The sequence below is a fragment of the Electrophorus electricus genome, chromosome 15 (genome assembly GCF_013358815.1).
Source record: "Electrophorus electricus isolate fEleEle1 chromosome 15, fEleEle1.pri, whole genome shotgun sequence".
Taxonomy (NCBI): Eukaryota; Metazoa; Chordata; class Actinopteri; order Gymnotiformes; family Gymnotidae; genus Electrophorus; species Electrophorus electricus.
Window position 1 is genome coordinate 6,345,278 of NC_049549.1, and position 18,292 is coordinate 6,363,569.

Consider the following 18,292-nt stretch of genomic DNA (forward strand, 5'->3'; position numbering starts at 1 on the left):
GGAAGTTGGTGTGTTGTCTGTATCCAGCCCTAGAGGCAAGCTGCTCAGGCAGTCGCGGTCCGAGCCACTCCCCGGCCACCACTGTGAATCAGAAAGGTCAGGCCATCGAATGCGAGCGTGTCATCCGCCCTTCCAGTGCACGCACCCCACCCCCCACCCCCAGCTCTTCATGCCCTCATAGCCCCCACTTTTTTTTTTATATATATCCCTCTTTCCTTTTGTATGTCTCCCCCCCCCCCCCCCTTTCTTTCTGGCTATGTTTGCTGAGCGGTGACAGTATGAAACCCAAAGCCACAGAGTCTTGCTGCTGCAGGTGCTAGAGAGAGAAGGGGGAGAGAGTGTCTGACTGAGGCAAGCAGATGGCTTTAGCCAGTGGCGTCCAGCCAGAGGAACAGGTGCGGGTCACATGACCGCCGGTTACCAGGGCGATTTGATTGCTCTTGGCGTTCAAATGAAAGGAGAGGGGGGCCCCAGTGCGGGTGTGTGCACGAGCCTCCAGGGCATTGTGTAATCTGTGGCAGGGAGAGCAAGCGATCAGGATTCGGAGCTGGAAATGGAGTTAGCGAGCCCGCTCTACAGCTCTGGTGTAGCTTGCTTTCTTATCTGTGTTTTTGTGTTGGGAACATGCAGTATTACTACTTTGCCCCCCCACCCACACCAAATAGGAGCTAATCTACCATAGAAGAAATGCATAAAGAAATATGGTTTTGGCCATCCCTCAAAGCCCACTTTATTTTATAATTTATTTGTTCGCTTTTCTGTACAATGCGTTTTGCGCACCCTGAAAAAGAGAGAGACAAAAACAACAAAATAAAAACACAGCAAATGATGCATACAATCAACTGTAGTCTATGGGCTTCTACCTTCAGATTCTGTGATCTCTCTGTCCATAGTGCTAAGAAGTTGGACTCTGAGAGCAGCACCAGGAAGGAGGCCAAGCGTAAGAGGGAGCCCTCCATCACTTCGGACACAGAGAAAACGCCCCCGCCCTCCCCAGAGGAAGAGGATGACGATGGTGTTCAGGTAACTGCTGTTGTGTGTGCAGACGCTTCAAATCTGGAATCATGCATCGTCGGTTGGCAAGCTAGCAGTTTCAGTTGAAGTGTAACTTAAGGTATGTTGCTCTGCTCAAAATGGAGCCACATTTAATTACGCCCCAAAAGATCTTGATGGCTATCTAGAACCTGTTTTAGGTTATTTTACTGCTACTAGTTCACATCTAGACTACCATGCTACCATGCCTTTTACCTTAGTTTGGACAGTCTCCCACGTGCCTGGTTATGGCCTGCTGTGCTCCACCATCTTGCCTGGCACAGGCCGAGCTAGCCAGCCCAGACCATCTGCAGATTTCTGCACAGGAACAGATCTTGGGCGAGCTCACTGATTGGCTGACTTCCTTTGTTTTGTGCATGAGCCGATATCAGTGTGGCCAATGTGGACGTTGCGATTAACAAGGGGATTGTTTTTATGAATCAGCCATATTGTGTTTAAGAAAGCAAGCGTTGCTGGATTGCTTGATACCCTCCAAGGTGATTATCCAGGGCCTGATTTGCATAGTATGTACCTGTAAAATGATGTCGTGGTGGTTTTGCGGGGGGTTTTTTTGTTTGTTTTTTGTTTTGTTTTTTTACAGACCAGTTTATATTGTTTTAAATTAATGGTCTCTTATGAACTGGGCATTAAGTCATTAATCCGATATTGCTGGTGCCCTATAGGATTAAACACACTTTAGTTCTTCAGTGCTGATGAAGGAAAGCATGTGGTCTTCCTGGTCAGCTAAACACCCTCTTACAACCTCTTGTGGTTGAGAAGTCCACTGTAGTCAAACTTGAGTGTTGAGGCTTGTTTCAGAGCAAATGAAACCCTTTTGTGCATGGTATATGGACTTGAAAATGCAGTGTTGAAACAATGGTTCAAAGTCAGGATTATTTGGTTTAGGGTGTATTTCTATGACTGAGCTAAATGACTCCATGAGATGGTAAGTGTTCCCTGTGTGTACCAGTGTAGGTATCTAAATTTAAATGCCAGTAGAACCCATGTGAAAGAACTGGTTTACCAGCATGATAGGAAATTGCTAAAAATATCAGCAAAAGGACTTGCATCAGTCAGTTTCTACAGTTCATGTGCAGAAGCTGGATGTTTGTGTTTTTTGTCCCATGTGGCCATTTACTTTTAAGAGCTTTTGTATATGTTACCAGTAAGCAAGAAATAAAATAAGATCCCAGGGATAACCTAACTGTACTGATCTTTGTACGTAATACATTTTCCATGACCCTTGCCTGTGAGTTTTACCGGTGTGACCTGATGACTTTAAATTGTTTAATTCATGTGTGTGTGCGCACTGCAGAAGAGACGCTCAAGCAGGCAAGTGAAGAGAAAGCGCTACACTGAGGACCTGGAGTTCAGGATCTCTGATGATGACGATGGCGATGACTCTCCGGGACCCAAATCTCCCTCAACTACCTCCGAGCAGACGGTCAGTAGTGCCAGCTGCTGTGATGTGCCAGCCTAAGAGTAGAACCACAGTCCTGAGATCAGTTTGGACTGATGGTCACCACAGCAGAGCAGGAAAATCACTGATGTAACAGATTGTTTGTTGTGATGGAGGAGCCATGTTCCCTGACTGATTTATTGTTGTCCCTTTTTCTGCGTGTGTGTGATAGGAGATGCCCGATGCAGAGGGCCCAGTTGTGGAAAAGATCATGGGTATGCGTACAGTAAAGAAGCAGGTGAGCGGTAAATTTCCCCACTATGTAATGTATCAGTTGAGGCTCTCCTGCTTCTTGGCCCAAATCCTCCCCCCGCGTAGCCCAGCACCTCGCACCACTGCTGCGTCAAAGCCCTCCACCTTAGAGCCCATAACAAAGAAATCTCAGAGAGCAGAGAAATTTTATCCCACTGTAGAGGCAGTAGTCTTAATCCTCAAAGGAATCCCCACACTCCTGATTCACCACTGGTGTGGAATAGTAGTAGCAGCAGCAGCAGTAGACTGAGCCGGCTGGGACGACGGGAGCGTGAGAGCCTTCCCACCCCCTCCTTTTGGAGCGATCGAGCTCCACTTTAAGCAGCTCCGGGCGGCAGGCAGTGCTGCTCCCTTTCAGAACCACGCAGCGAGAGTCCGCCAGCCAAAAATAATACACACGGCGCGAGGCTCTCAGTAGCACAGCTGCAAATGGGCTCCCGCCCGAGGAAATGGTAGATTTTTGGCGTCTGCCGTAGCATTGTGGTTTTGGCAGGAAGCCAGGGCCGGGTCAACTCCCTGCGAGTGAGGCTGTGTGTGGTGGAGGGGCTGAAGTGATTCATGACTCATGACTAAGGCATACCGCACTACTCTTTACAGTGAGGGAGGGAGAGAGGGCCCGTCTGGGTTTTTGAGCTTGTTGTCTCCTCCCTGGCTCATGCTTGTCGTTTATGCTTTTGTCCTGGGGCGATACAGACAAACAGACAAAAATATGCATGCCAAGAAAATGACAACTGCTTACGTTTTGTCACAGGAAACGTAGTATGTGTAGGCGGGGCATGTCCTGTTAAGTTTAGGCTGTTCTCCCTTGGCTTCCCTGCAGTGCTGATTTTGTGATTTGATTCTCATTGAACTTTGAACATACTATGTTAAACAAATGGTGAACACCTGACTGCATTCAAAAGCAATGAATCCTGCCCTCTTTTCCTGCCCTTCCTTTTTCAGCTGGATTCTGGAGAGGAAGTGGAAGTCGAAGAATTTTATGTCAAATTCAAGAGTTTGTGAGTGTCTCTTCTAAAATGGCTGCCTTGTAATGCAGATTCCTTTGCCAGAACTGAGATGTTTGTCTTAATGTGCATCAGTCTTATTTAAGCCTTTTGCACAAATGCTACCTGTTTTCTGTTATAGCATGACATGCCTCTTCAACGTATTTAATGGGGGATGATGTGCGTTTATGAATAGTAAAAGTGTCATTTTCTGATGGTTATTAGCACAGCTTCATGTACCAGTGTAATTTCTAATTCATTATTTTTTTTTAAAAACCTCTTGTATTACACATGCTTATTTTGTGACAGAATGGTGACTGTTTTGTGGTTAACTGCAAGTTAGCCAGCCATGACTAGTTTGTTTACATTAAAACACCTGATGACTCTGGTTATGCTCCTTTTTGATAGTTCGTACCTGCACTGCCGCTGGGCTGATATCGAGGATTTGGAGAAGGACAAAAGAATCCACCAGAAGGTCAAGAGGTTCAAAGCTAAACAGGCGCTAAACAACTTCCTAAGTGAGGTTAGTACCTGCCCTACATTTCCTGGTTGTCCAGTCATTTTGCTACCCCCCCTCCCACCCCACCCCTTCCCCCCCAGTTTCCACTGATGATGGTTAATGGGATGACATGGCAAGAACAGCTTGTGTATTTTTATGATGTCTTTTTGAACAGGTTCGTGTGAAGTCAGTAAATAATGACCTTGTCAAACCTTCTTACTTGCTCCCAACACCAAGGCAACGGAGTGACTGAGTAGTTGTATTCATTCACAAACTTGAGAGGAGAAGGTTTGCTCTGCTTAGCCAATCATCTCTCACCAAGTATGGGAGATTGCAGCAGTTTAGATGGGGGATTCCCCAGATGGAATTAACACTACCCGCAGCAGACGTTAAATGATGCACTTAGATCCCCATCAAGGTGCATTTGCATGCATTGTTTATATATGCCTTCCTACACACCTTCAACCTAACTGGGCTCACTGTTCTGATTGCCAGATGGATGATGAACCCTTCAACCCCGACTATGTGGAGGTGGACAGGGTTCTAGATGTTTCTGAGAGCACAGATGAGAACGGAGAGGTATATGACTGCTCCTTTCTTTTCCCTTTGTTCTTAATGAGCTGTGAAATGCACAGATGCTTAGAGACCCTTTCCTTGAACAACTGTTAAAGGTTAATGCTCAGTTTGATGTAGTAAGTTGTCAGGCTGCAGCCTTTGCCCTGTGTAAAAGTCCAGATGAGCATTGGCCTGCACTGCTGCGACTAAGTCTTTTTGTGTTTGTGCCCTGGCCAGTCTGTGACTCTCTATCTGGTGAAGTGGTGTTCTCTGCCATACGAAGACAGCACATGGGAGCTGAAAGCAGACATTGACCAGGGCAAGATTGAGGAGTTTGAGAGTGTGATGGCACGGGACCTGGAGCTGAAACGTGTGGTGAGACCTGCTACTCTGTTCACTCTGCCTGTGTTCACTGTGTGGAGGCCTGAGAGAGACAGAAGCAGGGTGGTGGTGGGGGGGGGGAGGGGGCGGAAAAGGGCCACGTTCTTGCGGTTGTTGAAAAACCACTAACGGGAATTGTTTTATTTGAAACAGGAGCGACCTCCCACCAGCGACTGGCAGAAATCCGAGAGTTCCAGGGAATATAAAAATGGCAATACACTCAGGGAGTACCAGCTGGAAGGAGTCAACTGGCTGCTCTTCAACTGGTACAACACGTATGTATGCAATTACCCATTACCCAACCAGCACTACTGTTTTGCACCCTCATTAATGCAGGCCATAAGGGCACAATTACACACAACACCTTCTTTTCTGTTGAATGTAGTTCCCTCTGTTTAAATTAAGGGGTTTTAATGAACAGCTTTATTCCCCACTTAGGCTCCAGTGTTCCATTCAGCAGACATCTAATTCAAGCGCTCAAACACTCTTTTCCCCCTCCTCTGTCCCCTCCCCCGACCTCATTTAGACGAAACTGCATATTAGCTGACGAAATGGGTCTGGGAAAAACGATCCAGTCCATCACGTTTCTGTATGAGATCTACCTGAAGGGCATCTGCGGCCCCTTCCTGGTGATTGCACCCCTCTCCACCATCCCAAATTGGGAGCGTGAGTTTCGCACTTGGACAGAGCTCAACGTGGTCGTCTACCACGGCAGCCAGGCCAGCCGACGCACCATCCAGGCCTATGAGATGAACTACAGAGATGCACAGGTAAAGAACACCTATGGTGGGCTTGTTTTTAAAACATGGTATGTATTTGGTGTGTTCGTTGGCATTGGTCATGCCTTAGCTATATGTTAAGTCTGCCCAGTCACAATGCAGGACCCTTGTCATCACTTGTGCTTTGCTCCACCCTCTCCCAGGGTCGCGTGATGAAGGGGGCCTACAAATTCCATGCCATAATCACCACGTTTGAGATGATCCTGGCGGACTGCCCAGAGCTGCGCAGCATTCCATGGCGCTGCGTGATCATTGATGAGGCGCACCGCCTCAAGAACAGGAACTGCAAACTGCTGGAGGGACTCAAGATGATGGACATGGTGGGTGTCTCCCTTTTTCCTCCAGGCTTGGTTGGAGCAAGACAGCTGCCAGAGTTGGGTATATTGCAGGGTGCTGGATTCCCTGGTCCAGAGCTGGGTGTATTGCAGGTTAGGACAAAGTAGCCATGGGGACATTTGACTTCTGCACTTGGATGCATTAGAATCTTCAAACCCTAATACATTTCTTATTCACCTGTTATGGTGTGTGGTTGCTTTTTAAAAAAAATCTGTCTCCTGCAGGAGCACAAGGTCCTACTGACAGGAACTCCACTACAGAACACGGTGGAGGAGCTCTTCAGCCTCCTCAACTTCCTGGAGCCAGACCGTTTCCCCTCGGAGTCTACGTTCATGCAGGAGTTTGGAGATCTTAAAACTGAGGAGCAGGTGTGATCTTTATCCATTCTTCATCTTGCAGTACTTTACCAACTAGGGGAAGATTATTTGTTTTATCTTATGGCGGATGGTAATCTGTACGTTGTTAATAAAAAGTGTAAGAGTACCAAAAAGGTCTTTTCAAAGATGGTAAATATTTCCTAAAATGTTAAAAATAATTGGAATGTTGTTTAACAGACATGCTAGTGTTTTTTAGAATGAAATATTAGTATTGGAGTGATGCTGTTTGTGTTCGAGTGGTGTTCTGTTAGTGTTTCAGTGCTAAGTGCTTGGCTTCACTCTGTCAGGTGCAAAAGCTGCAGGGCATTCTGAAGCCCATGATGCTGCGAAGGCTCAAAGAGGACGTGGAGAAGAATTTGGCCCCCAAAGAGGAGACCATCATTGAGGTGGAGCTCACCAATGTGCAAAAGAAATACTACCGTGCCATCCTGGAGAAAAACTTTGCCTTCCTGTCCAAGGGTGGAGGTGCCAGTGGGGGAGGGGGAGGGGCCAACGTGCCCAACCTTCTGAACACCATGATGGAGCTGCGGAAGTGTTGTAACCACCCCTACCTCATCAATGGTGAGAACATACACATACCCCTACTGCCTGTTGAGGAGCAAAAATTGTTAATGTATTGAAAGAAAAAGTTTCAATAGAGTTGAGTGAAAAATGAATTAAGTCTGTGTGTAAAAGTTGTATTCACAATTATTTATTCATCATATACAAGCTATTGTCATACTCTTGAGAGAGATTACAAGATGATGTCAGATCTTGCTCAAAGTAGTACTTAACCTGAAGTACACCCCTTTAGGTGCAGAGGAGAAGATAATGGAAGAGTTCCGGGAGAGCCACCCCACAGACCACCCAGACTTCCACCTGCAGGCCATGATCCAGGCGGCAGGCAAGCTGGTGCTGATCGACAAGCTCCTCCCCAAGCTGAAGGCAGGTGGCCATCGTGTGCTCATCTTCTCCCAGATGGTGCGCTGCTTGGACATCCTGGAGGATTATCTCATCCAGAGACGGTAGGACTTCACAACGCTGCTAGCAAACACCCAAGGACAATGCATGTGTTGCTTACTTTTGTATTCCACTGAAGGGGCTTCCTGTTTCTTGTTTATCTGCAAATTTAGAAAATGCTTGCTTCCTGGTTTGAGAGAGAAACACTAGTGAGATCCAGTTTCAGCCTTGCTAGATGAGCTGCTTTTGCATAATTAATAATGATTGATTTCCCCCCACCCCAAGATTTGATGATTCATATAAAAGCAATTCAGTTGGTGGAGTTTCTCATTTTGGTATACCTTTAGTGTGTAGAAGCGCTTGAGAGAACTGTTTCTGTGCTCTAGGTACCCATATGAGCGTATCGACGGCAGAGTGAGGGGCAACCTCCGGCAGGCCGCTATCGACCGCTTCTCTCGACCTGACTCGGACCGCTTTGTGTTCCTGCTGTGCACCAGAGCCGGAGGCCTAGGCATCAACCTAACTGCCGCCGATACCTGTATCATCTTCGACTCAGACTGGAACCCACAAAACGATCTACAGGTGAGTACAAATGCTATCTGTCTGCAACGTGCATGTCTTCTCACTGTGGAGGCTTCGGGTTGTTGGCGAGTTGCACACAGCTGGTAGCCTCCGTGGGAAACTACTTTATTCAACCAAAGCTCCTTCATAATAGAATATTTTCTGCCAAGTGAGTGGATGGAATGTGCTTGTTGTGTTATACAAGTGGAGAGGTTTTCTCAGTTGTCCACAGGGGAGTGTTGGGCAGGTTGTATGGGTGTCTGTGGGAGCGAGAATGACTGACTTTTCTGCGTTCCCCCTTTAGGCCCAGGCAAGGTGCCACAGGATCGGTCAGAACAAGGCCGTGAAGATCTACCGCCTGATCACCAGGAACTCATATGAGCGGGAGATGTTTGACAAGGCCAGCCTGAAGCTGGGGCTTGACAAAGCTGTGCTTCAGTCCATGAGCGGGAGGGAGAGTGCTGCCAACGGGGTACGTGCTGCTTGCTGTACCACTGCTTCACCCTGCTCGCAACACCACTCCAGATGGTTCATTAATCAAACACACGTTCTTGTGTTGGCAGCTGGATTTGCCTCTAGTATCTCTGCACTGTGTTTTTCCATCCTTTACCCTATCTACCTGAAATATCTGCAAGTTATTAAAAAATCTGCAATAAAAATGTATGCTTGGACATCTCTGTTGAATTTATTTATTTTTTTTGATGCATGATGTTTCAGGTACAGCAGCTCTCCAAGAAAGAGATTGAGGACCTTCTGCGCAAAGGGGCATATGGGGCCCTTATGGACGAAGAAGACGAGGGCTCTAAATTCTGTGAAGAGGACATTGACCAGATCTTACAGCGGCGCACGCAGACTATTACTATCGAGTCTGAGGGGAAGGGTTCCACTTTTGCCAAGGTAACAGTAGCACACTGCTTTTATTAGCTTTGATTAATCGATCGATATATTTACCCTTGCATACCTGGCTTGCCTCGTTTCATCTTGTCCTATAAATAACATTTAATTAAAGGGTAAAATGTTGCTCGCCTTAGTTATTTATTTCTTTTCCCCCCACATTCACCAGGCGAGTTTTGTGTCCTCGGGGAATAGGACGGATATTTCTCTGGAGGACCCAGATTTCTGGCAGAAGTGGGCAAAGAAAGCAGAGCTGGACCTCGACGTGCTCAATGGCAGGGTAAGCCACTTCAAGTGCACACTTTTAACCGTAGAATGAGAACTTGGGGCTCGTGTGAAGAAATGTCACATGGGAGATGTGGTTCAAGCCATGCACTAAGCTAGGGCACTTTCATTTATAGTGATGTAAGAGATTTATAGACGCCTGTTAATCATTGTTAAATATAGTTTCAATAATGCCGGATTCAGAGTGGCTTTCTGATGAGTTTCGGTTTATAACTGGCCGGGGATTGATAATTGATAGAGGGGTGATTCTAGGTCTGGGTAGATTCCCTGCCACTCTGGTGTCACTCCTCATAAATATGCTATCTGAGCATAATTAATGAGGATTATTTCCCCAGGCTAACAGTGCGTGGAATGTAGCTGTAATTGGGCAAAGGCGAAATTGTTTAAACTTGGCCATGGGAAGCGTTTTCTGTAATTACCACTGTTCCGCTACTCTGGAGAATTAGAAGCTCTAAGCAGCTTATGACTGCTGAAAGGAACTGTCTTTTTAGATCGAACCTAAAGTACTTTATCACGATATTGTTTTCTACCAGTGCCCTTTAGTGAAGCTTTTTAACCTAAGCTTTATAATATGTGAACAGAAAACTATCCCCCGCTTTGTTGTCTGTGTATAAACTCCATACCATTTGAAAGATGAGAGATGACTGGTAGATGTACACTAGGTCCAGTAACTTAGCCTTTTTTATTATTATTATTATTCCCTTAAGGCTATCCTAACACCAAATTACATCTCTTATCAGAATAACCTGGTAATTGACACCCCTCGGGTGAGAAAGCAGACACGCCACTACAGTTCCATGAAGGAGGACGAGATGCTGGAGTACTCGGAGCTGGAAAGTGACTCTGAGGACAAGCCTGTTCAGAAACCTCGGAGGCCCCAGGACAGAACCCAGGGCTACCCCCGCAGCGAGTGCTTCAGGGTGGAGAAGAACCTGCTGGTGTATGGGTGAGTGGCCATAGGCTTGACTGTTTTCAGGCTGGGTTTTTCTTGACTTGTTTAATCAGCTTGAAGGTTCACCAATATGCCATATACATCTTCAACCTCTCAAACACAGAACATCTGCACATACACTCCCTTTGTGTAGCAGTTTCTTGTATGTATGCATGTATGTATACAAACACACACACCACCACTCAGCCTTTTCCAGGCCACGTTCTTTAGATCCCTTGATGGAGCCAGGGGCTGGATTGCTGTATGGAATCTGGCCATGGCAGAAAATCCATTGCGACGCCATGAGGCGGGACATTCGGCTTCCTGTGCCATTTCTTCGCCACCCACACCACCCCCTTGTCTTGTCATTTTCTGCTTGGGATGAGGATGTACGGTCACTCGCATCCTCCCATAGTCAGGGCTGGGTTAGTCGCGCCTGCCTGTCCCTGGCCAGTGGTAGACACAGCGCTATCTAACGCATACAGTTACTTTAGGCACCAAGCCGCCATGCTCTTGCCACTAATCATGGCTGGCTGCCAGCAATATATCTGACCAGTAATGTTAGTATATTTAAAATGTCCCTCTTCAGTCAGCTGCATCTATACCCTGAGCAGTGTGGCAAATTGGATCCATCAAGTTTGAGGAGGTTTTTTGACAGATGTTTTTGTGAAAGCCAGTGTACGGCTATGGAATAAACGCAGACACGCATCCCCCTTCTCTCTTCAGTTTTTTTTTAACATACTTTCCCTTTCTCTTTCTTTCCCTCCCTCCCTCCCTGAAAAGCCCTGCAGGATGTCGCTCTATCCTCTTGTGCCTATATGAAGCCTGAGTACTTCATCCAATATCAAGGGCACTGACTCTCCCCATGGGCTCAGCGGTCATGCCCCTTGCCAGTCAGCCTGCATTTGCCTGCATTTTTTTCCCCCCGTCTTCTCTAGCCGCAAACTTGAACATATCTTGCATCCTCATTCTGCTGCTGATGTTCGTTGCCTGCCACAACATTCACTCACTGAAATTAGCCAGAACTACTTGGCAGAGCAGTTAAGGCCGTGAGATTTCATGGCGGTGCGTAACATCTGGGATGGTAGCACAGGTTCTTCTAGCTCTTCTGGTTTCCTGACCCTGTGCTCTCGGCTCCGCTTAGCTGGGGCCGCTGGAGGGACATCCTGTCCCACGGGCGCTTTAAGCGGCCCCTGCGGGAGCGTGACGTGGAGATCATCTGCCGAGCCCTGCTGGCCTACTGTCTGCTCCATTACCGTGGCGATGAGAACATCAAGAGCTTCATCTGGGACCTGATCACCCCCACGGAGGATGGGCAGAGCCGCACACTTGCCAACCACTCTGGTACGACCCTCCAACCCCCATAGAAAATCTGCTGCTTTGAAGACTCGTTTAATCTTATCTGCTTTATCTGTGAAGGATCCTTTTTGATATACCTTGGCTATGTAGGCATCCTATGCATGCTCTAAATGTCTTAACTCTTGGACTCTGTCGTGTGTGTGTCTGCGCGCACGTGTGTTTGCACGTCGGGATGTGCAGGCCTGTCTGCCCCTGTGCCCAGAGGCCGTAAAGGAAAGAAGGGCAAGCTTGCAGCCACGCAGACCCATGCTCCACAGGCCGACTGGCTAGCTGACTGTAACCCAGACCTCCTGCTCCAGGAGGACAGCTACAAGAGGCACCTGAAACACCACTGCAACAAGTAAGCTGTTCAGCCCTCAACTTGCTGACACACTAATGCTTTCCTGCACAGGCCAAGGGATTTCTTCATGGGCTTTTATCATTTTAGCTTAAAATGGGTTCTGTCATCCTGCCAGTTTACAGTGTGAATTGCAGCTTTGCAACGCAAAGGAATCACGAGCGAACTGGCATGACTGTGGTGGGGGTAAGAAATGACCTTGATGCGCAAATGCTTGAGGCTCTTTGGCTCGCAGAGCACTTTAGGCACCTTGAAGCGCACATGGCTGTGGAAAAGTGGTTTCCATCGGCAGAAACGGTTGAATCTGGCAGAGGACAGAGCCTCCTGCCTCTCCAAGGCGCACACGCCAAACACTTTGGACTAATGAGCAATGAGGCAGGAGCACTGCATTGTGAGGTGTGAGGGTTTGGTTTTGGGGTTTTTTAATTTTAATTCTTTTCTTTTTTTTTTTCCATTCCTTAAATTAAAGATTTCAAGCTGCTGTCAATAATTAATCCATTTGTTCATGGCACCAGGCGGGGTTTTGTCTCTCACCCTGCATGTCCGTCACCCGCCACAACACTGTTGTCTGCCCTTCTTTGTTTTGAGACCTCTCTGGTTTCATTTGATGAATAATTTCTGTTGCCAGGCCAGTATTGTTCATTCTCACAGGGGGTGAGGTTTACACTGGCTGGCATGCGTTCGCTCTCTCACTGTCCCATGCATTCGCTCGCGCTCTCTTGCGCTTACTGAATCTCTCTGTCTCTCTATCCACTTGCTTTTTCACTCACTCTTGTGTGCACTCGCCCTTTCTTGGACACTCGTGTTTTTTTCTCTCTCTCTCCTCCTCCTCCCCCCCCGGTTGTTCAACCCAAGAAAGGAACAGAGCAACAGCTGAGGAGCCGTTCCGACTCGATAACTGCACGGTGCTCAGACCGCCCGCCATCTGCTTGCTGCTCTGCAAACTTGTGCCTCCATACTTTTAGCATGGTCCCGTGTGCAGCAGCCAACTTCTCAGAGAGCATTTAGATAGAAAACCAACACGGGGCGAGTGAGAGATGTGGAGAAAGACCATGCGAGGCGGGGGGCTGAGTGGAAGAAGACTTAATGGAGAGCGCAGTATGTATGTGGGAGGGAGGAGAGGAGGAGGAGGAGGAGGCAGGTAGCGTAGGTAGGGAAGGGCGCAGGCTGGCAGGCGTCTCCCCCCGGTGCAGCGGCATGGTGCCAGGCCAGGTGCCAGCCAGGCAGACCTGTTGGAAGCGGGTGAAAAGGCGGCACACACAGAGGTGATTATGTGCTGCCATCTGTCAGGCGTGGAGGCTGGCGCACAGCATGGCTAATCAGGCCTGGCAGCATGATGGATGAGTTGTGGCACATGCCAGAGAGCGACTGCCTCAACCGCTGCCGCTGCCCCCGCCCCCGCCGGCGATGCCGCCCGCCACTGCTGGCACCGGACAGAGCTGGCCAAAACTTGCTCATGCTTTTATTGTTAAACCACCACCACCCTCCCTTGTCCCGCTCCCTCTTCATTCTTTGTCTGTCTTTTGCGTGTCACTCCGTTAACTCAAACCATCTTGTATATCTCTCTCTCTCTCCTTCCCTCTTTCTTCCACTTGCTCTTTTTTTTCTTTCTTTTTTTTCCCTTTGCTTCCCCCCCCCCCGCTATCTTTCAGAGTGTTGCTGCGGGTCCGCATGTTGTACTATCTGCGACAGGAAGTCATCGGGGACCTGGCAGACCGGATCCTGGAGGGAACAGATTCAAGGTTGGCATCTCTCCGTCCCTTACTCCAAAGCCTGCCTGCTGTTATCTCTCCTCTCCTTCCATCATCCCTCTCATCTCCCCCTCCTCTCTCTTTCTCGCTCTCTCTCGCTCAGTTACTCACTCCCCCTCTCCCTCCTCCTCCTTCACCCTGCCTCTTGCCCAGATGTGCATGCATGTCTAATGTGCTGACGTGCTTGCCATATTGATGCAAGCGAGGACCTGACTGAAGTTCTAATTGAGCCTGAGCTCGTGTGTGTGTGTGTGTGTGTGTGTGTGCATGTGCGCGTGTTGGTACAGTGCAAGAGAAGCTCCCGGCTTAGATCTTCGGCCATAATCAGGTTGGCCGCAGACGGCCTGGCTGAGAAATGGCTTCTAAATGAGACGCGGCGTGTTAATGGCCGCGTTTCCTTCCAGATGTCTGGATCGACGTTACAGCCGCTCTCATCAGATTACTCTGTGTGGCGGCCATCTCCAGCTCTTAATCACCCTTCCTGTGTGTGTTTGCCGTTGTTGTTTGTTTTGCCTGCAGTGAACTGGATATCTGGATCCCACAGCCCTTCCACGCTGAAGTCCCCACCGATTGGTGGGACCTGGAGGCCGACAAGTCACTTCTCATCGGAGTCTTCAAGCATGGTAAGCCCAACCCCCAGTTCCTCTCCTCTGAGCTTGCAGCCCCTGCTGTCTGATTGGTGTTCTCATGGCGACAGGGTTGGGGGTTGAGGGGGTTGTAATTGCCTATGGTGACCCATTGTAATATGGCTGGGAAGTGACGGACAGTGTTTGTCAAATGGCTGGTTGTTGGGCCAGCCGTGCATGTGGAGAGAGCAGACCCAGGTCCTTCTAATGCCTCAGTGCCATCAGGCTCCTCCTCCTGCCTTTCATTCACCTTCAAGGCAGAAGAGCTCCAGGCAAACTTGTTCAATTCCCAGTTTGACCACAGTTGTATGTTCCTCTGATCTGAGATGTGTTATCATATAAAATGACCGGATGCTTTGCTTGCACAGCCGATGAAGGACCTCTGTCCGAAATGCTCTGTTTCTCTGGAAACTGGTGTGGGGGTGTGAGAGTGTGTATATAAAATAAATATATATATATATATATATATATATATATATATATACACACACACTTTATATTTTATATATATATGTGTGTGTGTGTGTTCCTTTCACAAACTGTTTTGGGGAGAGAGAAAGGTGGGGATTCTTAGCAGTACTCTTGTGATGGTCTTAAATGTAGTAATGGGCAACTTTAAATAAATAAATAAATAAATAAATATTCAGTGATGGTCACTGGCTCTTAGAGCTGCCTTTTTTCTAGATGAGAGGCACCTCTCAGTGGGCTTCAGCTCAGTCCATGCATAGACCCCTCTACTGCTCATGGCTCCTTCTCTCATACTCATTCTCACTCTCTCCCTTGCATAAGCACTCCTCTCTCGCTCTCTGTCTCTTCTTCCCAAGAGCCTTTTGCTGCCTCGTTAACTCCGCTGGCCTCTGTGCTTGCGTGTGCGCGCGCACACACAAGCATGTGTACAACACAGCCTGTTCTTAATCATAATCCCAATTCAGTGGGGAGGTCTAGGGAGGAAGCAGTGAGGAGAGAGGTGGCAGGTCCGGGGCTGTGCGGGGAAGAATGATAGCCTATAAAACCCCCTCATGATTACAGTTTGGCTCGGGCAGTGCCGGCAGTTAGGAACAATGTGTCACCGCATAAATCCTAATTGAAATGTGATGTTCTGGCAGGGGAGGGGGGAAGGAAAGAGGGAGGGACGGGCAGGGGCGGGGGGAGCAACTCTCAGCCCGAGTGAGTCCAGCCTGCCAATCATCTCCCCTGCCGCGCACGGCCAGGCTCTGCAGCCTTGAATCTGTTCTGCTTGGATGGTTTCAACGGGCGCCATCCTCCTAGAACAGCCTCTTGTTTTTCTCCCCTTTCATTTTCTTTAAATATTTTCCTCCCCACTTATGAATTTGGTTTTTATTCCAAGCGAGATGTTTCTCTATAGCGAAGATCCTTCTGAGGACTCCACACTTCTTACCTGCTTTTCCATGCTGCTTAACTTGGTTGAGGTCAGTTTCATGTGGTAGTTGTGGTTGGTTCCTCCTCACTTCATGGAAGGTTGACTTTTTTTTTTTTCTTTTTTTTTTTTTTTTTTGCTATTTGGTAATAACTTCATGAAATCGTCTGCTTTTCTTGTAATTCATCCATGTCTGTTTCAAAATAGCACTTCCTGAACTTGGAGCCCCCTCCTAGTCTAGTCTGTGTTTAGTACCAAGTGATCCTGAGTGCGCTCTCTCTCCTCTCTCCTCTTTCTCTCTCTCTCCCCCCCAGGCTATGAGAAGTATAACACCATGCGAGCGGACCCCACCCTGTGTTTCCTGGAGAGAGTGGGCATGCCTGATGCCAAAGCTTTTGCAGCTGAGCAGAGGGGAGCGGACATGGTGGCAGATGGTGGAGAGGGGTAATTTTGGCCCGAAATCATAGCCCCAGCGAGAGGGACTCTCTCGCTCTCCTCCTCCTTTACCAGCTCTTTCCTTTGTTCCGTGTCCCATTCAGAACGCTCTGTTACAGTGTGTCAGGCTTGAGCCCTACTGCCCCTCTGCTTCATTTCATGTGGTCCCTGAGCTCAATCTTGAATGTTTAAAATATAGCAGGATGTGTTTACAAACAGTACATCAGACACGTACACTTTGTTCTCTGTGTCAGATACCATGTACTGGTTTCCTCAGATTGATGCATCATGCACATTTTTAATGGCTTTGTTTCATTGCTGCTGTTTTGCAAGTTAATCTCAGGTCAGGCCTCCTCTTAAAACTGACATTTAGATAAATGTTCTTGTGTTTAAGGAGATTGAATGAGTGTCAATTTTAGTCCCCCGAATAGTCCCCGCCCCCCCGTGTAATTTTTGTTGTAGGAATTGTTTTTGGCAGACTGTTTTTTAAAGAGGTGTCTCTGTCAACAGTGAGGATGAGGATCCTGAGTATAAACCACTCCGCATGCCCTTCAAAGATGACCTGGATGTGAGTTTAAAAGCAGGCTGATGTATCGAGTGTGTGTGTGTGTGTGAGAGAGAGAGAGATAACTATCATTTTTATCCTTCTCTTCTAGGACTTCACAAATTCTCCTCTTGATGATAAAGAAGAAGTCATGGATGTTGAGGGTGGCGAAGGTATTCATAGTTCTGATATCAGATGAGTTTTTTTTCCATTTACATAAGAGCCAATCATGTGGACAAAATGATTAAATCATTGAGGAACCATTTGATTTTTGCATGGCTTAAGATCTATAAAACAATCTAAGATCATGGTGTGTTGCTTTGCATTATTTGCATTACGTAATTTCACCATAATACCAAACCCTCATCTGGGATGTATTTGAGACTAGTGAGAAAGCCAGTGAAATACTTGATTTTAAGTACTATGTAAAAGTGAATTTGCTAAAGGACTCATTTGCAATACTGCAGCCTTCTGCTTTCAGTATTGCAGGTGCCAGTGTTGTGATAATGGATAACAACTGGTCTATTGGGCAGGCCCGTTTTTCATCCCAGTAAATGTATGTATGGACTGATCTCAAATAACTAATGTTTTTGTTTTGCTGTCTCTGTAGCCCCTAAGCTGGGGGAGAATGGGAAGGCGGGTAACCTGTACTGGCCTCCAGCCTCTGCTCTCACCGCCCGCCTACGCCGTCTCATCACAGCCTACCAGCGCAGCCATAAGAGGGAGCAGCTGAGACAGGAAGCCTTAAGCAAACCCGACGGCCGACGGCGCCGGCGTCACCGTGATGACATCCTCTCCATGGTAACTGAAGGAGGGGCTTACGGGCAAGAGGCAGCGGCGGCTGCTGCCGCAGCTGCATTCCTTGCCGATGGAGGATCTTTCATGAAGAGCTCACCATTCCTGCCGGAGAGCGCCGCCCTGTTGCCCGATGGGGCTGCCTACTTCAAAGAGAGGCGTCAGAGGTAAGGCACAGTGGGGTGACTGATTTTGCAACTGTGGGATTTTGTGAAGTTTAAGGCCAAATTTCCTGTGTTTACCAGGATTAGAACATAACCTGAAATTGAAATGTAAAGGTTTTAGCAAGCTTCTGTAAAATGACTCCAAACTAGTAAAACTCAGGTGGAATAATTTGTTAATAAATCCAGACTTTTATTTTTCTCTGAAACATCTAAGAATTGTCATCTTGCCACTGGAAAGTTTCCACCATATTTCACCCTTGGCCACTTTTGTAACCTCTCCTTCCCTCCACTCTCCTTCTGCCCTTGTCTGCTTTCCAGATGGACCAGGCGAGAGGAGGCAGACTTCTACCGTGTGGTGTCTACATTTGGAGTGGTTTACGACATCCACCGGCAGCGATTCGACTGGACTCAGTTCCGTGCTTTTGCCCGTCTGGACAAGAAGACGGATGAGAGTCTGGAGAAGTACTACTATGCCTTCGTGGCCATGTGCAAGCGTGTGTGCCGCATGGAGGTCAAATCCGACTCTGGTACAGATCCTCTCCCTCGCAACCCGCCAAAGCGCACACAATGGCTGCAAGAGTAATAGATGAAAGCTAGTATGAACTGAAAATGATCACTGTTGGAAGTGTGTGTATGGGTT

The 18,292-nt window shown here is 47.8% G+C and overlaps 1 protein-coding gene across 4 annotated transcripts in view; it reads left to right on the forward strand.

Annotated features, from left to right (window-relative positions):
- chd7 (chromodomain helicase DNA binding protein 7) overlaps positions 1–18,292 on the forward strand; it is a 45,814-nt gene that overhangs the window by 21,085 nt on the left and 6,437 nt on the right. For 3 of the 4 annotated variants that reach the window (XM_035533957.1, XM_035533959.1, XM_035533958.1), the window contains exons 4-30: positions 894–1,023; positions 2,348–2,476; positions 2,664–2,729; positions 3,686–3,741; positions 4,135–4,249; positions 4,721–4,804; positions 5,018–5,155; positions 5,315–5,436; positions 5,688–5,931; positions 6,084–6,260; positions 6,501–6,644; positions 6,941–7,214; positions 7,447–7,657; positions 7,979–8,174; positions 8,458–8,625; positions 8,871–9,050; positions 9,217–9,327; positions 10,073–10,278; positions 11,408–11,607; positions 11,803–11,962; positions 13,612–13,701; positions 14,230–14,333; positions 16,029–16,158; positions 16,660–16,717; positions 16,806–16,866; positions 17,304–17,655; positions 17,971–18,179. In XM_035533957.1, coding sequence (XP_035389850.1) covers positions 894–1,023; positions 2,348–2,476; positions 2,664–2,729; positions 3,686–3,741; positions 4,135–4,249; positions 4,721–4,804; positions 5,018–5,155; positions 5,315–5,436; positions 5,688–5,931; positions 6,084–6,260; positions 6,501–6,644; positions 6,941–7,214; positions 7,447–7,657; positions 7,979–8,174; positions 8,458–8,625; positions 8,871–9,050; positions 9,217–9,327; positions 10,073–10,278; positions 11,408–11,607; positions 11,803–11,962; positions 13,612–13,701; positions 14,230–14,333; positions 16,029–16,158; positions 16,660–16,717; positions 16,806–16,866; positions 17,304–17,655; positions 17,971–18,179 — 4,115 coding nt within the window. The remainder of the gene's footprint in view (positions 1–893; positions 1,024–2,347; positions 2,477–2,663; positions 2,730–3,685; positions 3,742–4,134; positions 4,250–4,720; positions 4,805–5,017; positions 5,156–5,314; positions 5,437–5,687; positions 5,932–6,083; positions 6,261–6,500; positions 6,645–6,940; positions 7,215–7,446; positions 7,658–7,978; positions 8,175–8,457; positions 8,626–8,870; positions 9,051–9,216; positions 9,328–10,072; positions 10,279–11,407; positions 11,608–11,802; positions 11,963–13,611; positions 13,702–14,229; positions 14,334–16,028; positions 16,159–16,659; positions 16,718–16,805; positions 16,867–17,303; positions 17,656–17,970; positions 18,180–18,292) is intronic. The other variant, XM_035533960.1, reaches the window with a different exon arrangement.